The sequence below is a fragment of the Apodemus sylvaticus genome, chromosome 15, assembly GCF_947179515.1.
Source record: "Apodemus sylvaticus chromosome 15, mApoSyl1.1, whole genome shotgun sequence".
NCBI classification, from domain to species: Eukaryota; Metazoa; Chordata; class Mammalia; order Rodentia; family Muridae; genus Apodemus; species Apodemus sylvaticus.
The window spans coordinates 13,608,185-13,627,435 of record NC_067486.1 but is presented as its reverse complement, the minus strand read 5'-3'; the positions used below and the strand labels follow the sequence as shown (position 1 = coordinate 13,627,435).

At 42.7% G+C, this 19,251-nt stretch overlaps 1 protein-coding gene across 1 annotated transcript in view; it reads left to right on the top strand.

The window, feature by feature from the left end:
* The first annotated feature begins 257 nt into the window (after positions 1 to 257).
* Jam2 (junctional adhesion molecule 2) overlaps positions 258 to 19,251 on the top strand; it is a 52,830-nt gene continuing 33,836 nt past the window's right edge. Inside the window, exon 1 of the mRNA XM_052158795.1 lies at positions 258 to 702. Within this exon, the coding sequence (XP_052014755.1) occupies positions 636 to 702 (67 nt within the window). The 5' untranslated portion in view covers positions 258 to 635. The remainder of the gene's footprint in view (positions 703 to 19,251) is intronic.

The following is a 19,251-nucleotide window of genomic DNA, read 5'->3' as shown; positions in this document are numbered from 1 at the left end:
CTCCGCTAGGTAGAAAATTTCCAAAAATCTCCCACGCTAGGCAAAACACTGAAAAGCAAGTTTTTTTGCGCCAAGAGAAGGAGAGACATGGCGAGACAGACCGAGCCACCACCGCTCCCAACACACACACACACACACACACACACACACACACACACACACCACTACCCTGCCGGTCCCACCCGGCTGCGCGTCTCCCGCACCCCCCCCCCCCCCGTTCCTCGCCCTGGGGACAGCTGGCAATCCAGCGCGCGACTAGACACAAAGCGGATCAGCCTGGGGGCGGGGGCCGACCTGCAGGGCTCTCCCTCAAGAGGCCAGTCCTCCGCCGCCCCTCGCTTAGGACCCTGCGGACACCGCGTCCCGCGTCCACGCCCTCCCCTCAACCCTCTTCCACCCTTCAAAAGAAGGACCGTCCCAGACACCACGTCCCAGGGCCAGAAGACCTGCTCCACTACAGCCGGTGGAGACACCCCTGACCAGAGAGACTGACAACGCGACAGGATCCGCCCCTCTGCTTCCACCTCCCAGGGACCTCCTCTGCCCCGCCGCCCCGCGAAGTGCTGGGGACCAGACGCCTGTCGCGCTCCTGCTGGGGGGACCCGCGGCTGGGCAGCCAGCTGGCGCCCGCGTAGATGGCGAGGAGCCCCCAAGGCCTCCTGATGCTGCTGCTGCTGCACTACTTGATGCTCGCCCTGGACTGTAAGTCTCTGGGGTAACTCCACCCGCGACCCAATCCTTCCTACTCTCCCCTCTCGCTACACCAGCCTCCCGGACCCTTGCCTGCAGGCATGGTGCCCAGGGCTAGGGGGTCTGTCTCGGGGCGCCAGATTTTGCAGTCTGTGAGCACGAAGGGTAATGTGGATGAGGGCAGGCTCTGGACCGGGAGACTGAAGTCCTGAGTGTCTTGTAAATAGCGTTGGATCTGGGCAGTTAGAGTTGAAGAAAACAGATGATTCTCATCTTCTTGCAAAGTCCGAGGAAGTTTTCAAAGACACAGGGACGTGATCAGAATGCAAAACTCTCTGAGTATTCAAGATGCGAAGAGCCCAAGAAAGATGGCATCCGGGGTTGGCGAAGGCCACTCTTAAGTAGCGGCGGCTGAGGGATCAGTGGCACAGCCCCAGCTGCCCCGGCAAGGTGCGGGAGAAGTTCGCTGAGCCACAGTAGCTTTCCGCCCTTACGCCTGCAAAACCTAGTTATAGAAGTCTTGTCTGTCCACTCCAGCCGGCTGCCGTGTCCTCAGGGGATGCCCAGCCAGCAGGACTGACTGTTAGGATTGTTAGAAAGGCGCAGGAGATGAATGAGCTTTCTGGCAGCTGGCGTAGCTGCCGAGGCGTCCCAAAGCCTCGCTGGGTGCTTTTAAAGAGGATTTGCGCGGATGCTGGCCTAATGTGATTTGGAATTTGATTTCGTTTTCTTCACGTTAACTTTTTAGGAAAAGGTAGAAAATTAAAATAGATTTTTAAGCGATGAAGTCTTTGTTGTTATTGTTGTTGTTGATGATGATGATGATAACCCGCCCCCACCCCATTACCTTTTGTTGATTTTTTTTCCCTTCCTGGGGAGGGGTAAACGTGTTATTGTTGACTTTCAAGTTCTAGTTACAGTACTTATAGCAGTTACATTATTTTGCCCGATGGATGAACGTCTCAACACTAACACTAAGCCTTTTTCTCAGACTCCCTTAGCCTATGGCCAAAGCGATGGGAGCTCAGAAAGCGATCTGTGCCTCAGAGCCCAGTCAGGGTGCCTGCTGACTCAGGGAGAGGTATATCTCAAGCTAGGAAGTTGACGATTCACAATGAAATCTTTATGCTGTCTGAAATATCTGCGTGTATCAAACGGGATACATTCGGGAGGGGGGATTGAGCGGTAATGTACTCAATTATGAAAGTCAGCAACGAAGCTGAAATCTGGAGGAAGCATAACTAAAAACAAAAGTTAAAGTGAAAAAAGTGTGTTTTTCTGAGCTCCTAAGTGTCACTTTAACAGGAGCGTGACTGTGGTGTAGAATTGTTTATTTAAAAAAAAAAAAAACAGAAAAAATGGTTTTTCTCTGTTATTCCCAGTCAATCATCAAAATAGACACAATAGATGCTATTTCTCAATCCGATCTGTATTGTAGTCAATCCAGAAGCAAGCAAAGGCTTCCTGACTGTAGTGTGAGGTTATCTGTGGGCTCTGATGTTACCTGTAAGGAATAAGTTGGGAAACAGTGTGCGACCTTTCACATACTGTTCCCCCAGTGCCAGAAAGTTTGGCATTTCATGCCTGTTTTCTTTCCTTTTAATACATTTAAAACCTTCGAAACAATTCAGATGTAAAGAAAAGGGACGTCAGCATAGAAAGTTCCCATGTGCTCCACCATTACTGTCCTAGTATTCTACAGTGTCATGTGGGATACTATGCTTCGCTTTTTCTCATTCTTATGGAATGTCCTTTTCTGTCCTGGGATTCCACATCGGGCCCAACGGCCATGTCCCTTTCTGCTCCTCGAGCTGTGGCAGTATTTCAGATACCCCTTGTTTTTTTATGACCTTGACAGGTGCTGGTCAATTACGCTGTTACATTTCCTTCCACTGGTATACCTCAGATACGTCACTTGCGGTGAGATGACGTTATAGGATTTTTGGAGTAAGAACGGAGAGGGAGAAAAGCCATGTTCATCCTCTCATAATCCAGGGAACATGTGGGCACGCTCTGCCACTGTGATGTTTAACCTTCGTTGCCTGGTGGAGGCAGTGTGTGTCAGCTTTCTCCACGGGCTCCCTACCGTTTTGTCCTCAATTCCATACTATACTTTTTAAAGGACCGTCAATATGTTTGCAGCTCACACTAACAGACAGAGGCTAGGTTGACTATAATCTCAGCAGTCAGGCAGGAGGCAGAAACATCATTCGAGGCCGTAAAGGATTCAATAACAGCCTTGATTACAGTGAGAATATCTCCAAAAATAATCAAGGAATGAAGGCTTCAGTGGGTCTCAGAGGTAGAAAGTAAGGGCTAGAAATGAGTACTTACGTGACATGAACACACGTATGTGTGAGCATGCACACACACACAAAGGAATATGTTTCATTTTCTTCAAGGTAAAATTTCTTCATAAATTATTTCAGATTTGTATGCATCAGAAATAGGTTTTCTCAAACTTATTTACACACTTATTTAATATCTTATTTAATCACTTATTTTAATATCAGCCTGGGCCGGTTAATAAATATATAACTAATATGTATTTAGTTGGTAATAGAATACTATTTTTATTCATTAAAGAACTAGAGCATCCCTTATGTTGAACTTACATCCTTGTACTTTTAATATGCCTCTCAGATACAGCTGTGCCCTGTTTGTCCCAACCCAACCATGTATACTTATGATATCATGTTTATCACATTCTTTCCACATCTGTCAGTTTCTAATGTCTTTCACTTTTGTATCTAGTTGGTGCATTGGTCCCCTATCAGCTACTGTAACAAAGTATCCAGGCTGATCATATTACAAAGAGCAAAGGTTTCTTTGCCTCCCACATTCAGAGATTTCAGACTATGTCTGGCCTCTGCTTTTGTGGCTGTGTTGGCACAGCACACAGGGAACATGAGGAACAGAGTTCTGGCCCCAACAAGGGACCCAAAGAGAGGAAAGAATAAGCTTCCCTATTCTCCAAGAGCACGCTGCCAATGATAGGGGGTAGAACACCAGATAGATAGGGGGGTAGAACCTCTCAAAGCCTCACCGACTGCCATTCCCGACAGCACCACAGGCCAGGGACCAAGCCTTTAGCACATAGGTTTTTAGAGAATACTCATCCAAGCTATAAACAGTTGGTACTTTGTTTCCTTCTCCAGTGAAGCCGACCTTTTTTTTTTTTTATCTTTCACTGCTGTTCTTATTTCCCCGTGACTGAACCAAGCGCCTGATCCAGAGTAGATATGAGTATATATCTGTCGATCAGATGACTCCAGAGTCCATGCAGCCTGCTACGACAAAATATCATAACCTAGATAGTTTATTTTTTAAAAGATTTTTTTTTCTCTTGCAGCTACATTTTGAAAGTTCACAATCAAGGCGAAAGCATGTTCAATGTCTGACGAAGGCCCAGTGTCTGATTCATATATGGGTCCTCGTGGCATCCGCATGTGGTAGAAGGGGCAGGGCATCTCTCTGGGGACCTGTCATGCAAGGGCCCCCTCCATGACCTAATCCCTAATCCAACAGTCCCATGTCCTAATGCCATCTATCATGTTGGTAATCCAGTTTCCACATATGACTTCGGTAGACACAAACATTCAGACTACAGAATGGGATGGGGATGACATAGGAAAGACAGGCGTGGTGGACAGAGTGAATTAATGATAATCCTGTAATCCTGTAAATCACAAAGCACCAGCTGTAGGCTGAGTGGATGGAGTCTCACATTTCTATAAAGTGATTTTTTTTCCTAAAACGGGAGGAATGAGTGTTCGGTATTGGGAATGGGGGTCTCATGAGTATTTCTATCTCTCAGAGAGCACTGAGCACTCTCCTGCCACTTAAGAGACTAGTAACAGCTAGGTTTTCAAAGTGGATTGGACCCCTAGCCAGCTACTTGGCCCAAGTCTGTAATCTCTCCTAAAGTAACCAGTGATAAGTTAGGAAAGAAAGGTGTGGCTCATTTTCTGCATCCTAGACTCCTGGAGACCACTGACAGGAACCGTCTGCCTTTTATAAATGTTGTCAAGGACAAATATCACAATGAGCTGACTGAAGGGAATAATTTGAGCTGGGACAGTCTCAGTTATCTAAGGAACATAAAAGTCAAAATCTAGAGTCTGTTGGTAGAAGTGACGACCATTTAAAGACTATGTCAGGTACTGCATTTCAAAAAGTCTCTACCAAAAGCTCAGGCCTAAAGCAGAAAAGTGAGTTTCCATTGGCCAAGAACGCTCATTTATCCTTTCACCTGTGCATGAGGAATGAAGCCTGCCTAGGACCGCCTCAGCTTGGAGAAGCCTTCTTCTCCAAGAAGGAAGGGATGTCAGGGAGCAGCGGAACAAACAACTCAAAGTCAAATTGTGGGTTACAAGCTGATGGAGTGTGCTCTGCCTGAGACAGCTTTCCAGAGAGCTCTATGTTCTGCTTTCTCTGGTTATCTCCGGACAGCTCTCTTGCTCAAAACAACTTTTTTGTAATTCCCAAACCTCTCTAGATAGCTCATAATTTGCAAACCAATGCCCCGTCATTTATTTACATATCAATACAGTCATTACCCCAGGTTCCCTTTTGATTGTCCTGTGAATCTGCGTCCTTGGACACCTGGGCCTTTATTCTTATTAAGGGATGGCCAGCCCAAGCACTGACAAAAATACTTCTGGGTGGGACCCTGCCCCAAATTACCATTCCTACCTTTCCTGGGCCTGAACCTAAACTCCTTCTGTCACAGGCTGACCTTGAACTCAGGAATCTGCTTTGCCTTTGTAAGCATAAACAAAAACACTTTAGCTAGGTGGGATCTTGCCCTGTGATCCATGCTCCCTAAATCTCTTTATCTTCTCTTTGCTGACAAAGAGACTCATAGTGAAGCTGCCTCAGTGCCTTTAGGTCTGCGAAGTTCCTTGTACCATTTATATTGCATGCATCCTTATATTTTGCATAGTTGAGACATATATTTTTGAACATATATGTTTTCAGAGTCCTTTCCCACACCCTTAAGGGCTGTCCTGACGGTCACAGCATTCCACCATTTTGCTGAGACACCCTCACCTCCCAGTCCTGTGGCATCTCTGATTGTGTCATTAACCTTGGCAGAGAGGGGAGGTCCTTCCTCGAAAAAGGAGCAAGAAAGTATGCCCATTATGATACAGACAAGCCCTACACCCACAGCAACCATCAACACTTGTGGAGGCCCACGCCCCGCTGGCTCTGTGTCCCAGGGGCAGGAACCATGACATTCCATCCCTTACAAGGCCTAGCAGGGACTCAGCAGGAACCTTGGAGCATGTGATGTGGACCACCCACACCTTCCTTTGTGCTCGATTATTCCCTAGGGGTTTGTCAGCCGAGGAACTGGCCAAAGCTGCTTTTTTTTTTTTTTTTTTTTTTTTTTTTTTTTTTTTTTTTTGTGGAGGACCACCTGGGATCTGTTAAGGTTGTATTATCAAATACTTTGGTTTGTTTGTCTGGCTGCCTGGCTGTTTGTCGTCTCTTCACGTGGTGTCAATGGTAGATTGCTGAGTCCATCCTTCCAGACTCCTAGAGGAAGGCGAGGGTGTACTGAAGAGAGAAGAGGAATTCAGACTGGGTCAGGTATTTCCTTTGACAAAACTAGGAAAGGAAGTCTTAAACACTGACTACTGGGCTGGAGAGATGGCTCAGAGGTTAAGAGCACTGATTGTTCTTCTAGAGGTCCTGAGTTCAATTCCTAGCACCACATGGTGGCTCACAACCATCTGTAATGGGATCTGATGCCCACTTCTGGGGTGTCTGAGGACAGCTACAGTATACTTACTCATCATATATTAAATAAATAAAATCTTAAAAAAAGCAAACAGACAACTGAGTACTGCTTGCTTGGAAGGCCTTACTGTGCTCAAGTGCAGGATTCAGAAAACTAACCCAAATGATAAGCTATCCATTGCTGTGAAAATAAAGTCCACACTATACAACACTAAGCCGTCATGTTAACATTACAGAAGTCTGAAATAGACACCGGGAGAAAACCAATGTATCAATAACTATTAATCTTTCTAGGAGTCACAGTGGAGAACTAGTTTCTCAGCAATGTCCAGCATTTAGAAGCCACCACCGGACCTACCCATCTATCTTCAAAGGCAGCATCAAAGCCAAGCAGCTGCCACTGTGGGTCCCATCCTTTTGTCTGGTTCACCTGAGCAATTCAGGCTACTGTAGCCTTTTCAAAGTCAACTGATTAGCACTTTCATTTCCATCACTCCCTTAATCCCTACCTCCAAAGGAAAGCAACATTTATAGGTTGGGAGAATAGAAGATGGGCATGTATGCACTGCTGAGGTGCGGTCAGTGTCATGTTAGAACGTCTTCTAAGGGGAAGCATAACTTTCAGCTGTAGACTGTCATTCATAGTAATTTAAAGCTATATTTCTTGCTTTGCATTTCACTGTGTGGTACAGTGGTAAAGAGCGTATACTATGGACCAGAGTGATGGCTCAGTCAAAAAAGGCACATGGCTGCCAAATCTAATGCCTTGAGTTAGATCCCTGGGACGTATGCTACAGAGAAAATGAACCTGTAAAGGTTGCTTCTGGCCACCACATGCACCCCCATACAACAATAAATAAATGTTAGAAACCACACAACAACGGTCTGTGATGTTGAACTCTGTTCTGCTCCCCAGCCAGGTGCCCTGGTCCTGATTCTTTAATTTCTCTGTCAGTTTACTCAAAAGTGAGGGTGATCATCTCTATAATGATGCTAACCTTATAGCAGTTGGCATAAAATTAAATGTGTAGCAGTTGTGGGAGAATTAAGTGTGTCGACACAGTTAGGAACTTGGAACTGCCAGCCCGATGTATTATACACAGGCAACCGGTTAGAGCTACAGTTGGAAGAGGGCATACGGGGTGGTATATGGGGAACACACGGGTAGGGGTGACAATCAAGTTGGCAATTACTTCTACAATTATTTCTTAAATGTTTATTAAAATATACACACACTTAATTACACAGTTTATATGCCCACAGAGAATTGTCTTATATTTGAAAAGTACTTAAATCTAATGGGGGAGTTGACGAATTACACTTGGATCTTTGTGGTTCTCCTCCCTCTCATCTCCCTCTCCCTTTGCCTCCCCTTCCCTCTCTTCTCTCCCCTTCCCTACTCCTACCCCCACCCCTCTCCTTCTGTAGGCTTTAGACTTAGCTCCCCCCACACACACACACGCTGAGCATTAAGTCTACCAGTGATTAATTTCTCCAGTCCCTAAGGAAATTTTAAAAGTAAAGTCCGCCACAGGTGTGTCCAACTTCCTGTTCACCTCAGATATGAAGCATTAGCTCTTTGGGTACTATTTATCTTCTTCAATTTTGTTTCCTTTCTCACCCCTGGGTCTTTCATTCTTCAGCATTTATATAAGTGCTCCTAAAAGTGCCTGTATGTTGCCACCCTTAGTAAGGTTATTTTGTTTTATGTATAGACTCTCTCTCTCTCTCTCTCTCTCTCTCTCTCTCTCTCTCTCTCTCTCTCTCTCTGTCTCTCTCTCTCACACACACAAACACAAATGAGAGAGAGAATATAAATATCCACCTGTTTAAATAGATATTTAAATGGATAAATAAATGTCTGTTCTGCTCAGTGGGCAAGTCACCAAACTGCAGCCTTCGGGTGGGCCAGTGAGTGGGTAGGAAGTGTGCTCTGGTTTGAATTGTTCCTACAGTTTATGAGCACCTAAACAACGAATCACACTGGCCCAGCGCTGTGAATACATGTTCACTGTCTTGGCTCCAAAAGTCTTGAGCAAGAATCCTTGTGACCTTAACTGACAGAAAATTTGGCTCTTTATTGGAAGTTCTTGTCTCTCTGTCTCTGTGTGTGTGTCCCTCTCACCATCATCATCATCATCATCACCCAGCTTTTAATTAGTTGTATAAGATTTTACGTTTTGTTTTAAGTTACCAACACTGGCCTTTTCCAGAGGGACAATTTATCTGGTTTTGGGTTTTTTTTGATGATTTATCTTTTACACACCGAACTACTTGATATGAAATTTTGCGGTGCTCAAAATTCTGTAACTTTTTGAGTGCTGGCTTAAAGCCAGAAGTTGAAGGTTCTACAGGAGACACAGGTACCATGAAAACCGTGTCTAAGTTACTCTCAGGTCACAAGGTGCACACGAAATAGGAACAGATGTTGTATTGAGAGTTGGATCCTCTTCCTAAGATATCTCCTTATGTCTGTGAAAATATGCTAGAAACTGAAACAGTTGTGGTGCCAAGCCCTTCAGACAGAGCAGGGTTCAGCCCGTAGGGTGTGAAGACAGCGCTCCTAGTCTCCTGGCTTGGAGTGTCTGGTTCTCTTGCTCTCAAGTCTGCTGCACTGTTTGATCTGTTCTCGGAACTTCTTCCCGTTGTGAGGATCCACAAGGGATTTACTATATAAAAAACAAGCAAACAAACAAACAAAAAATAAGACTTAATAATATACTTACTTATATAATACATATGTAAAAATAACATATACACGTGGTAAACCGCATACGTGCAAAGGCCTCCTTTGCAGCATCTGATTCCTGCTGTGTGACTTACAGGTAATTGCTCTAAAGCTCTTGCGTACAGTTTCAGGAAACAGAAAACGATTCCAGTGAAATACAAATATGACTATGTAGTTTCTTTACAAAAGAAAAAGACAAGTAGGGTACTGCACACTGAGACAAATAACTTGCCATCACTTTGGGCCAGGTAAGGAATTCCATGCCGATTGGAGCTGGCTTCTGATACCAAGGAGTTTAGATCAAAGTTTGCTACTTTGTGTCCCCTAGCAAGTAGCAAGTAAAATTATACTGTGTAGTATGGTAGAATACATGAGTGCTCTCTTCTTCCTACTAAAAGTTCTTTTGGTTAGCAAGGGAGCCCCTATGCAAAGTTAGACTTCCTGCTTGGGACTCAACGTAATGCCGTAGAAAAGCCTTGACAATTTTTAGGGCAAAATGCAACAGAAGCAATCCACTCACAAAAACAAATAATGGCAGAGAGTAATTAACACAATGGAGGGAAGTAAACTTCCAAACCAGCGACCAGCCGAAGCTGAGGAGGGACAAATGCCAACCCAGATCCCATTAGAAAGTCCGGGGAGGAGGGTGTGTGTGCCAGACCGGGAGAGCGCCCTGGCTACCACTAAGACTCCAGACAAGGGCAAACGGCTGCTATTTAAGGAGTCCAGACAAGAAGTAATGACCACAAGTAAAAAGAGAACGTGGAGAGCTGCTGGAGAAGTGTAATTTTGAAAGGGAGGCTGGTGTTTTAGAAAACTGCTCTAGAGGTATTTTAAAATAGGGATGGGTTCGGAGTAGCAGCAGACGTGACTCAATGGGATGAACTGTGACTCAAGTCTCTCTCTCTCTCTCTCTCTCTCTCTCTCTCTCTCTCTCTTTTGATAAACCTAAACGTGCAGCCATTTATATCATAAAAATAATAATAACATGCTGGATAAATGTATCTGGAGCTGTGAGATCATTTCAGTTGGGCTCACAATGGTTCCAGAACAGGTGAGGGGTGTGTGTGTGTGTGTGTGTGTGTGTATGTATGTGTGTGTAGCTTCTATTAGTATGTGTTTTTGTTGTCTTGTGTTTGAATCCTCAGCTAAACAAAAATATGTAAACTGGAGTTTGTTTTTTTGCATCATAAATTTATATGACTATTTCCTGATAAATTCTAGGACACAGGCTAAATCGATAAACCATGATAGCTCATATTGTGGTGGGTCAGAAAACAGACACAAGGCAATCTGTTTTTTTATTCTGCCCAGGCCTGTAACCAATGGAATGGTGCCAACCATATTCAAACTAGGTCTTTCCCTTTAATAATGTTCTCTGGAAATGCCCCCACAGACAGACTCACCAGTGCCTTAGGTGTTTCTTATTCTAAGCTCATCAACACTGAAGACTCTCAATCACACCTTCCTACAGTTAGAAAGAAATGTATTCACTGGCCTGCCTTTCAGAGTTGTAAGACATTTACTGGTTGTCTAATTGTAGAAGCACACAGGTCTCTTGAGTTGGTTAGTACTGCCTACAAATTCAGATAAACACAACAGTACATCTCGGTGGAGTTGACTGAAATTAAACAAAAGATACTGGAGATGTGGAAATAGACTCTTTGGAACGAGGGACTCAGACTTTTCTCTTCTGGTCAAATCTCTTTACCACTCAACTAGGATTACAGGAATCTGTGCCACATAATTGACAAAAGATTATTAAAAAGGACGAAGAATAAGGCTGATAAAGTGGCCTTTGTTTCTAAACCCCTCATAATGTTGTTAGACATTCTTGCCAAATATTCATAACATATTCTGGCATGAACCTGCTCCTAAGTGTGGGGAAAAAAAAGTCCTCTGATCCATCTGACTCATGAACCCCCTTGGAAGGTATTGTTATCTCCCCAACACCAAGATTAGGTTCATTCTGAGACTTCCTGCCCCTGATGTTCTACTTCCCATAACTGACTGAGGTCTTAGAATGCTTGGGGGTAAAAATGTCACTGTCTGGGGCAAGAATCTTCAAATGTAATTATTACAAAACACCAGGACCCAACATAAACTTTGGATTATAAGATTATATATATGCATATATATGCATTTCTATATCAATGCTATGTTACTTATAAAAACATGTAGAATAAGAACCGGTGAATAAAATCATGAAATTAAATAGCTATGAGCAGAAATGAAATGGTGGTTGAGAGTTCTTATTGCAGCATGCTGTAGAATATCTAGACTTGAAGCACTATGAGGTTGGTACATGACCAGACAGACAGACAGACATCAACCTATTAGTGTTTTGGAAATTAGCTATGTGTGTATGTGTATTCATGTTGAAACTCAATCAACTGCCCTACTAAGTAGTAGCCATTTGGGGAGAAAACAGATCTGAACCTGAGAGTGCATTTTAGTTCCAAACAGATCACATATCTGAATCTAAGCAAGAAAGCAAGCAAGACCACCCTCCTCCAGAAATAAAGCAGACAGGACTACGTTTCCCTACCCTCCTGTGTGAATGAGCATCAGGAGAAGAAAGCACCACAGAAAAAGTCAGAACATCAGTGACAGAGGAACAATATATTACGATTTAAGTCTTAAAGAGTTATTGTCCCTGATAACAGATGTGTTGGTTTAAAATTGCACAAGAAATGTTTAAAATACAAGCTAAAAACATCATTTCTTTTTAAATGCTCTGGTTTTGTTTGTTTTGTTTTTTACTATTTGGAAGTTTCATACATGAATACAATGTATCAAGAGCATATCCACTGCTCACTCTTCTGGGACCCTATCCACACTCTGTTTTTAACTTTATATCTTCTTTTTAAAGTTTTAATTTATTTTTATAACTCACTGGGTTCAACTAGTGCTTCCCATACACGGGTGTGAGGCTATCTACTGGAGAATGGGCACGCTACCAGAGGGCACTCCCCTGAAGAAAACCTGACTCTTCCTCCTCCAACAACTTTCAAATGGAGCTCTTGAGGGAAGGAGAGACACTCTTACCCCTCCCAATTGCCTACTGGCACACTGAGTCCTTTGAGAATGCAGGGCTCCTCTGTAGGTAACATGGCTCCTGTGAGTTCATGACTGGTTTAAGAGGCAAAAGAAACTGACCAGAGTGAGTTCTATGACTTAAGGACCATGTCCGCCCTTTTATGCCCTTCCCCCATGCTTATATTGATTGCTAATCCTGGTGCCACTGTGTGCTAAGAGAGGCAGGCCTTTGGGACATAATCAGGTTGTGAGGATACAGCCTTTGGGAATAGGATTAGCGCCCTCACATAAAAGGCCTGAGAAGAACAGGAGAGGAGGGGGATGGGAGAAAGAACAAAAAGAGATAGAAAGAAACAGAAGGAAGAGAAGAAAGTCCTGGCGGACCTTGCTCACATTCCCCTCCCTCTGGTGTGTGACAACAGAGATGGGCTTTCTAGGCCCATCTGAAAGGAGCTGGCCCCTCCTCGACTTCAGATCTGCCTCTCCTTGTCTTGGACTTCCCTGATTCCAGGCCATAAATAATAAAATTCCGCTGTTTATAAATACCCAGTCTAATGTTATTTATCATAGCAACATGAACAAACTAACATTAGTCTCTATCGCTTCACCAGGGTGGTCTATATTTCAAGAAAGATGAAAAGGAAGAAAGAAAGAAGGAAAGAAAGAAAGAAGGAAAGAAAGAAAGAAAGAAAGAAAGAAAGAAAGAAAGAAAGAAAGAAAGAAAGAAAGAAAGAGAAAGAAAAGAAGGAAGAAAGGAAGGGAAAGAGGGAGGGAGGGAGGAAGGAAGGAAGAGAGAGAGAAAGAAATAGAAAAGAGAATGATCTTTAAGTAGTGCTTTTTAAAATGTATTCAGTCTATTTCAGAATAACAGAAGATGAAACTCCTTTACAATACTCAGAATATATAATCGTCATCTAGAACTTGAAGATCCTGCATTTGGGACAAAGTCCAATAGTCCTCGCTGCATGCCAATTTGTAGGTATTGTTCTTGCTACCAGACTTTTTGCTGCATTGCTTTCGAAGGGGGCTTCCATTGCCAACCAGACAGCACATGTGGCGTGCACACACAGATAGCAAGAAGAGTCAAACGCTGTGAAGTTGATTTATTCCCCCAAAACATCTAAAAACTTCCCCTGGGTTCACTAAATGAAGGCAATTTGTCTGAGCCTTTCATGTCAACCCTCTGGCTCTTCTGATCAACAAAAGAAAATACTTACGAGATCAATCTACAGGGCCATACAGCTAACATTTGACATAAACTCAAGCACACCTAAAATTATTTGTACTTGGTGACATAACCCATTTAACTTTCAAATTCATTAATACTCAAAAATTTAATGTTGAGATCTGTATGGACACTTCTCTGTCTCTGTCTCTCTGTCTCTCTGTCTCTCTGTCTCTCTGTGTATGTGTGTGTGTGTGTGTGTGTGTGTGTGTGTGTGTGTGTGTGTGTGAATGAATGTTTTCCTAGAGGTCAGCTTTGAGTACCACTCGCCAAGAGCCATCCACCCTGATTTTTGAGAGAGGGTTTTTAGTTGATCTCGAGCTTAGCTAACAGGGAAGTCTGGCTACTGACTGCCAGCCCCCAGCATCTTCCTGCCCCATATCCTCGACATTAGGAACTGCCATGCCCGGCTTTCCCATCCAGGCCCCAGGATTGAACTGAAGCCCTCATGCCCACACAGCAAGCGCTTGACTAACTGAGCAACCTCCTGAGCACCATTTGTACTCTTTACGTAAGTGAGTGGACACACTTGCTTTAACACTGAAGACACACAGGCTCCGAGGAATGCTTCCAACAAGATAGTGGTTATGGGGGACATAGAGGAAAAGTCGAGACTTTAGCTGCCAGATTAGAAGCAGCCTAAAGCCGGTGTGAGCGACATGGGCACACGATCCGGCCATTTACATCAGAAGCTATTTCCATACTTGGTACCCCTTTCCCCAAATACACTGTGAATTCAAGGGATGCAAGGGATGTGACCAGTGGGACAACTTTTACTCCAGTCCTTCCCTACATGTCACATTTAGAGTAGAAACAGCATCGCACCAGCTGTTTCATAGAACATATATTCAGAGCCTTAGTGATTCGAATAAGCAGTCATGTCTCTCTCACTTTCACCGTTTCTGTGCTCAAATATTTATCTTTAGTTGGAAGGCGCTAAAATCTTCTAATTCATAGCCAAAGCACTTGTGGGCAGACCTTTTATTATGAGGACCAGAATGACTGAGGAACCATTACTATTAAAAACTATGAGACTACAGTTGTGGAGGTGGCTAGGGAAACATTGCCTTCATAGAACAAAGTGATTTTACTGATATGTTGACTCCCAACTCCTCTCTGCAGAGGACAGTGGGCATCTTGTACTAGGAGCGATACCAGTTCTATCTTCTCTGACATGCTTGTTGTCTCAAAGTCAGGGGTAGTGGGCCAAATTACCTTCACTTCTTAAGTCCATTGGTCAAGTGAAATTTGTTCAAAAAGCATAATATCAATAAAATAGAACTAACATTCCAAGATTGAATTAGTTTGGCTACTAGTGAGTCCTATATATGGCCTTAGAAAAGTTACTTCAGTTCATTTGATTTTGTTTTTCTTAGTTCGACAATAAACGAGTTTGCTTTAATGGTAATTATTGGGGCTGGAGAGATAGCACAGTGGTTAAGACCACTGACTGCTCTTCTGAAGGTCCTGAGTTCAAATTCCAGCAACCACATGGTGGCTCACAACCATCTGTAATGGGATCTGATGCCCTCTTCTGGATTGTGTGAAGACAGCTACAGTGTACTTACATATAATAAATAAATTAATTAAAAAAAAAAAAACTTAAGAGTGATGCTAACCACACAAAAGCTAGATAGAAATTAAAATATTAAAAAATGGTGATTAAAGGCTTCTGGGAAAATAAACCATAATTAGTCTTTGATACATTTATTTTGTGTATACATGAATGCATTTTACTTTTAAATTCTAAACTATCTCCTTCAGAATCATGGATTAGAGAGGTTTTTGGAAAGAAACATAAAAGTGGGAGGAGATTTTCCAACATTTGTTTGGTATTTATGGAGTTGTTTGCATATTATGCTGTAGAGACTCCATTTGGAGCAATAGGCAACAGGAAGTTTCTGGATATTTAGAAGACTAAAGCAATATGTTAAAAATGCTATTTATGGTAAATAATCATTTTTATTTGGAGAGGAAAAAATTGTACCAAAACTAAATGAAGCATTAGATAATGGATTCCAGGATTAAAGTAGCAACTGTTCAATTGGTTTAGTGCAACTTAAAATTGGCCGGGTAGTGTGTTCCATTACTGTAGTCCCAGATGCCAGGAGGATTACAAATTAGAGGCCAGCCTAGGGCTTCCCAGTAAAATCCCCTTATCAATATCAAAACTAATGATGAAGGTGGTGATAATGATGATGGTGATGTTGATGACTCTCAAAGCAATTGAAAAATAGAAACTAAGATTTAGTGATTGGTTAGATTCAGAAAGGAGGCATTAATGAAATAAAAATCAAAGTTCTAGGGCTATAAATGCATAAAACCAGAGGAAAGATGGTGTGTATTTAATGGATAAGGAATGGGTATTTTTCTATTTCAGAAACTGTGTGGGTCCTTGGAAATGAGACAGGATAAAGACAGAGAATTAGGAAGACATGGAAGGAAAGGTGCACCTCGTCCTGATTAAAAAGCCAAGAGTCAAGAGCTCTAGCAGAACATTTGCTGTGAAGGTTGACTGTAGTCTCAGTGTTTCTTTTATGCAGAGCTATTTCCAATATAAATGTCTAAACAGCAACAAATGCTTAAGGCCCAAGTATATATGACCCTCCTCCTTTCCCAGATGTAAACCTGTCATGTTTTAGGAATCTCACAAGAAACAGCAACAGTTAAGGAGACATCAGTGCCTGTGTGACATTCTTATGACTCATGATTTTACCTTATCAGGCTACCGTCCTATCCAACTCACCTGTGGGGCTACCCCATAATCTCACTTATGGTGAGGAGGGGGGTCTTCAAGACATGAGAGCCCCAAAAATAGTCTTATAGTGATGGCCAAGACACTAAGAACCATCTTTTTGTTGAGAAAAGCACACCTATATGCGGACATGCTCTCCCCCCACCTCTGAGTGCCTCCCTTCCCCACACTCTTATGTTTAAATCTCTGCTAAAATCTCATCATAATCTCCAAGTGTACTTCATACCGCTTGTCCTGATATTATTTTCTACAGTGAAGTCCAGAATCCTAACTTTCCCTAAGATCTCTAAAATTAATTTCTCAAGCTGTCACAAATGGCAGCATGGAGCAGTGTTTTTGGATTTCAAGCCTGTGTGAGACAGAGGATGAGAAGTGGTTGTCTGTACACCCTCTGTGTTAAGGCGATAGATCAAGACAGAAATACGAGAGCTGGAGAGGTGAGTCAGAGGTTAAGAGCACTGACTGTTCTTCCAAAGGTCCTGAGTTCAAATCCCAGCAACCACATGGTGGCTCACAACCATCCATAATGAGATCTGACACCCTCTTCCGGTGTGTCTGAAGATGGCTACAGTGTATTTAAAATTACATATAATTTTAAATAAATCTTTGGGTCCAAGCAAGAGGGGCCAGAGTGAGCAGAGGTCCTGAGTTCAATTCCCAGCAACCCCATGATGGGTCCCAACCATCTGCACAGCTATAGTGTACTGATGTACATAAATTAAATAAATAAATCTTAAAAAAAGACAGAAATATGAAACCACTCCAGAGCGGAACATGGGATGATTAGCAGGAACAAAACTGAACTCTAAGATATATGCTTGGTTAAAGATCATGACAAGTAAAGGCAAGCAGGAAAGAGTGCAGAAAAATAACGCACTCACAATACCATGTCCTGGTCACCTGAGAGGAATTCTGTGAAGCCATTTGTCTGCAGGTCAGGGAGAGGGGAGGGAAAGGGCTGGCCAAATGAAGGAAGGAGCAACCAGAAGCCTGAAGGCAAAGAAGGAGCCAACTTAACCTGTGTCCCACTGTTCGGAATGCCCTTCAGACACATCTTTCATTCGTAGTATCATGTCAGCCTCTTGGGCCCGCAAGACTATTGAATCTCACCGCTTCGTAAACAAGAGCCCCACGCTCCCCTTGGATCCAGAATATGAGGAATATTCTGGAAAGCATAAGGAAAGGAAGGAGTCTGAGATTTCAGGAGAAATGAAGTTGTTTATCTTTGCTGTCCCTTATCAACGTGAAAGCAACGGGACAGAGAGTCTTTCCAAGTGTAGATTTATAGTCAGCATGAGTATCTGCAGACATGCTGTAAGCGTGACTCAGGGTCTGTCCCAGTAATAGAGGACTCTACTTGGGGATGTGGTAGCTAGTATAAATATCTTAGAGCATCTTTAAAATATTTTTGAGCACCAAGTATGTTTGGACCATAGCTGTCTCTTAACATAATTAAATGGCTTCTATGTTCACAAACCAATCTCAAAGCAATATTAAAATGAAGCATAAGCCATAAACCTACAATAAATATTTTATTGTAGAAAATATTAAGCTAACTGGAATTTCCAGATATAAGCACACCCAATGTTTTGAGAGATTTATTATTCAATTATGTCATCTAATAGGATTACAGATTGTAGTCAAAAGAAAGTAGAAAAAGAGACCATTGAAGATATATATTAAAGAAAACATTAATATTTTCTTTTTCAAAAAACTTTTAATTGATTCTTTGTAGAGGAATTTTAATCTAACAGCATGGCTGCTCTGGAAATGGTTCACATCCAAAGATAGGATCCAGCAACAATGCAGACACACCCAGGATCATGCCTGGAATGCAGCCGTACACTCAGTACACACCTTTAATCTCTAACACTGAAGATAAGGTTAGGGTCTGGAGAGATGGCTCAGCAGTTAAGAAGGTCCAGAGTTCAAATCCCAGCAAATACCTGGTGGCTCACAACCATCCGTATTGAGATCTGACACCCCCTTTTGGAGTGTCTGAAAACAGCTACAGTGTGCTTACATAAAATAAATAAATCTTTTAAAAAAAAAGAAGAAAATAAGGTTAGTTTGTTGAAGGAGGCAGTCATGTCTAAAACTGATGTGTAATTGAGGGGCAGATAAAAGTGATGAATGTGAGAAAGATTTGCAGAACAAGTCAGAGAGAGGACATGCCCAACTCAGAAGAACAGCAGAGGAAGAGGGTAAGAAGCAAGAGAGCATAAAGGGGTGGGGTGGGGTGGAGTGGGGCGGGGCATCTCTCCGTTGTGCTCACCTGCCAGCACCGCGTGACACCTACTAATATTTTCTTAAAGTTAAACGTTTTTTTATGGCATAGGTTTCCTGGGTTGTGTGTGTGTGTGTGCGCGCGCGCGCGCGCGCGCGCGCGCACATGACTTCCATTCATCGCTTCTCTCTTTGTGCTGTGAGGGTTCTTAGGACCAAACTAAGATATGGTGAGTGCCTTTACCCATGAACCATCTCCCTGGCTCCCCTACATTTTCTTACGTCTACACATGTGCAAAGTTTTACAGCTGCAATGTGCTATCTGAGGGAAGGATGCAAGCTGTATTTTGAAACAAAGGATATCTTTTTTCACTAATTCCCTTTGGTCACATTTCACAATGTCTTTTGTATTCTACCGCGTCCCAACTTTAGTTCCTATGGCAACAGGATAAATAAAGTACTTGGAACTAGTTTAAAGTCTTGTGTCCAGGATTTCTAACTTGGGTCCAGACAGTTGCAGTTTAATTATTATGACTGTTTGTGTAGCACCTTTTAAAGTAGAAAAACTCGGAGTATGATTTAACGATTTAATTAATTTTTCAAAGATTTACTTAAAGATTTTAAGATAATTTTAAAATATAATCGTACCTGCTTGAAAAATCAAATATTGAAATATACAGTAATTATCCTGGTTAAATAAATGAAAATTATTTAGCATTTTCTCAGGTGAAAATGTGATCCCTTATGTGGCTTTGTTTAAAAATCCAGAATGGTCAGACAGAAGATCAAAGAGTCAAAAAGCCTTAAACTGTACAAACAGTGACTGTGAATAAATCCTGTGTC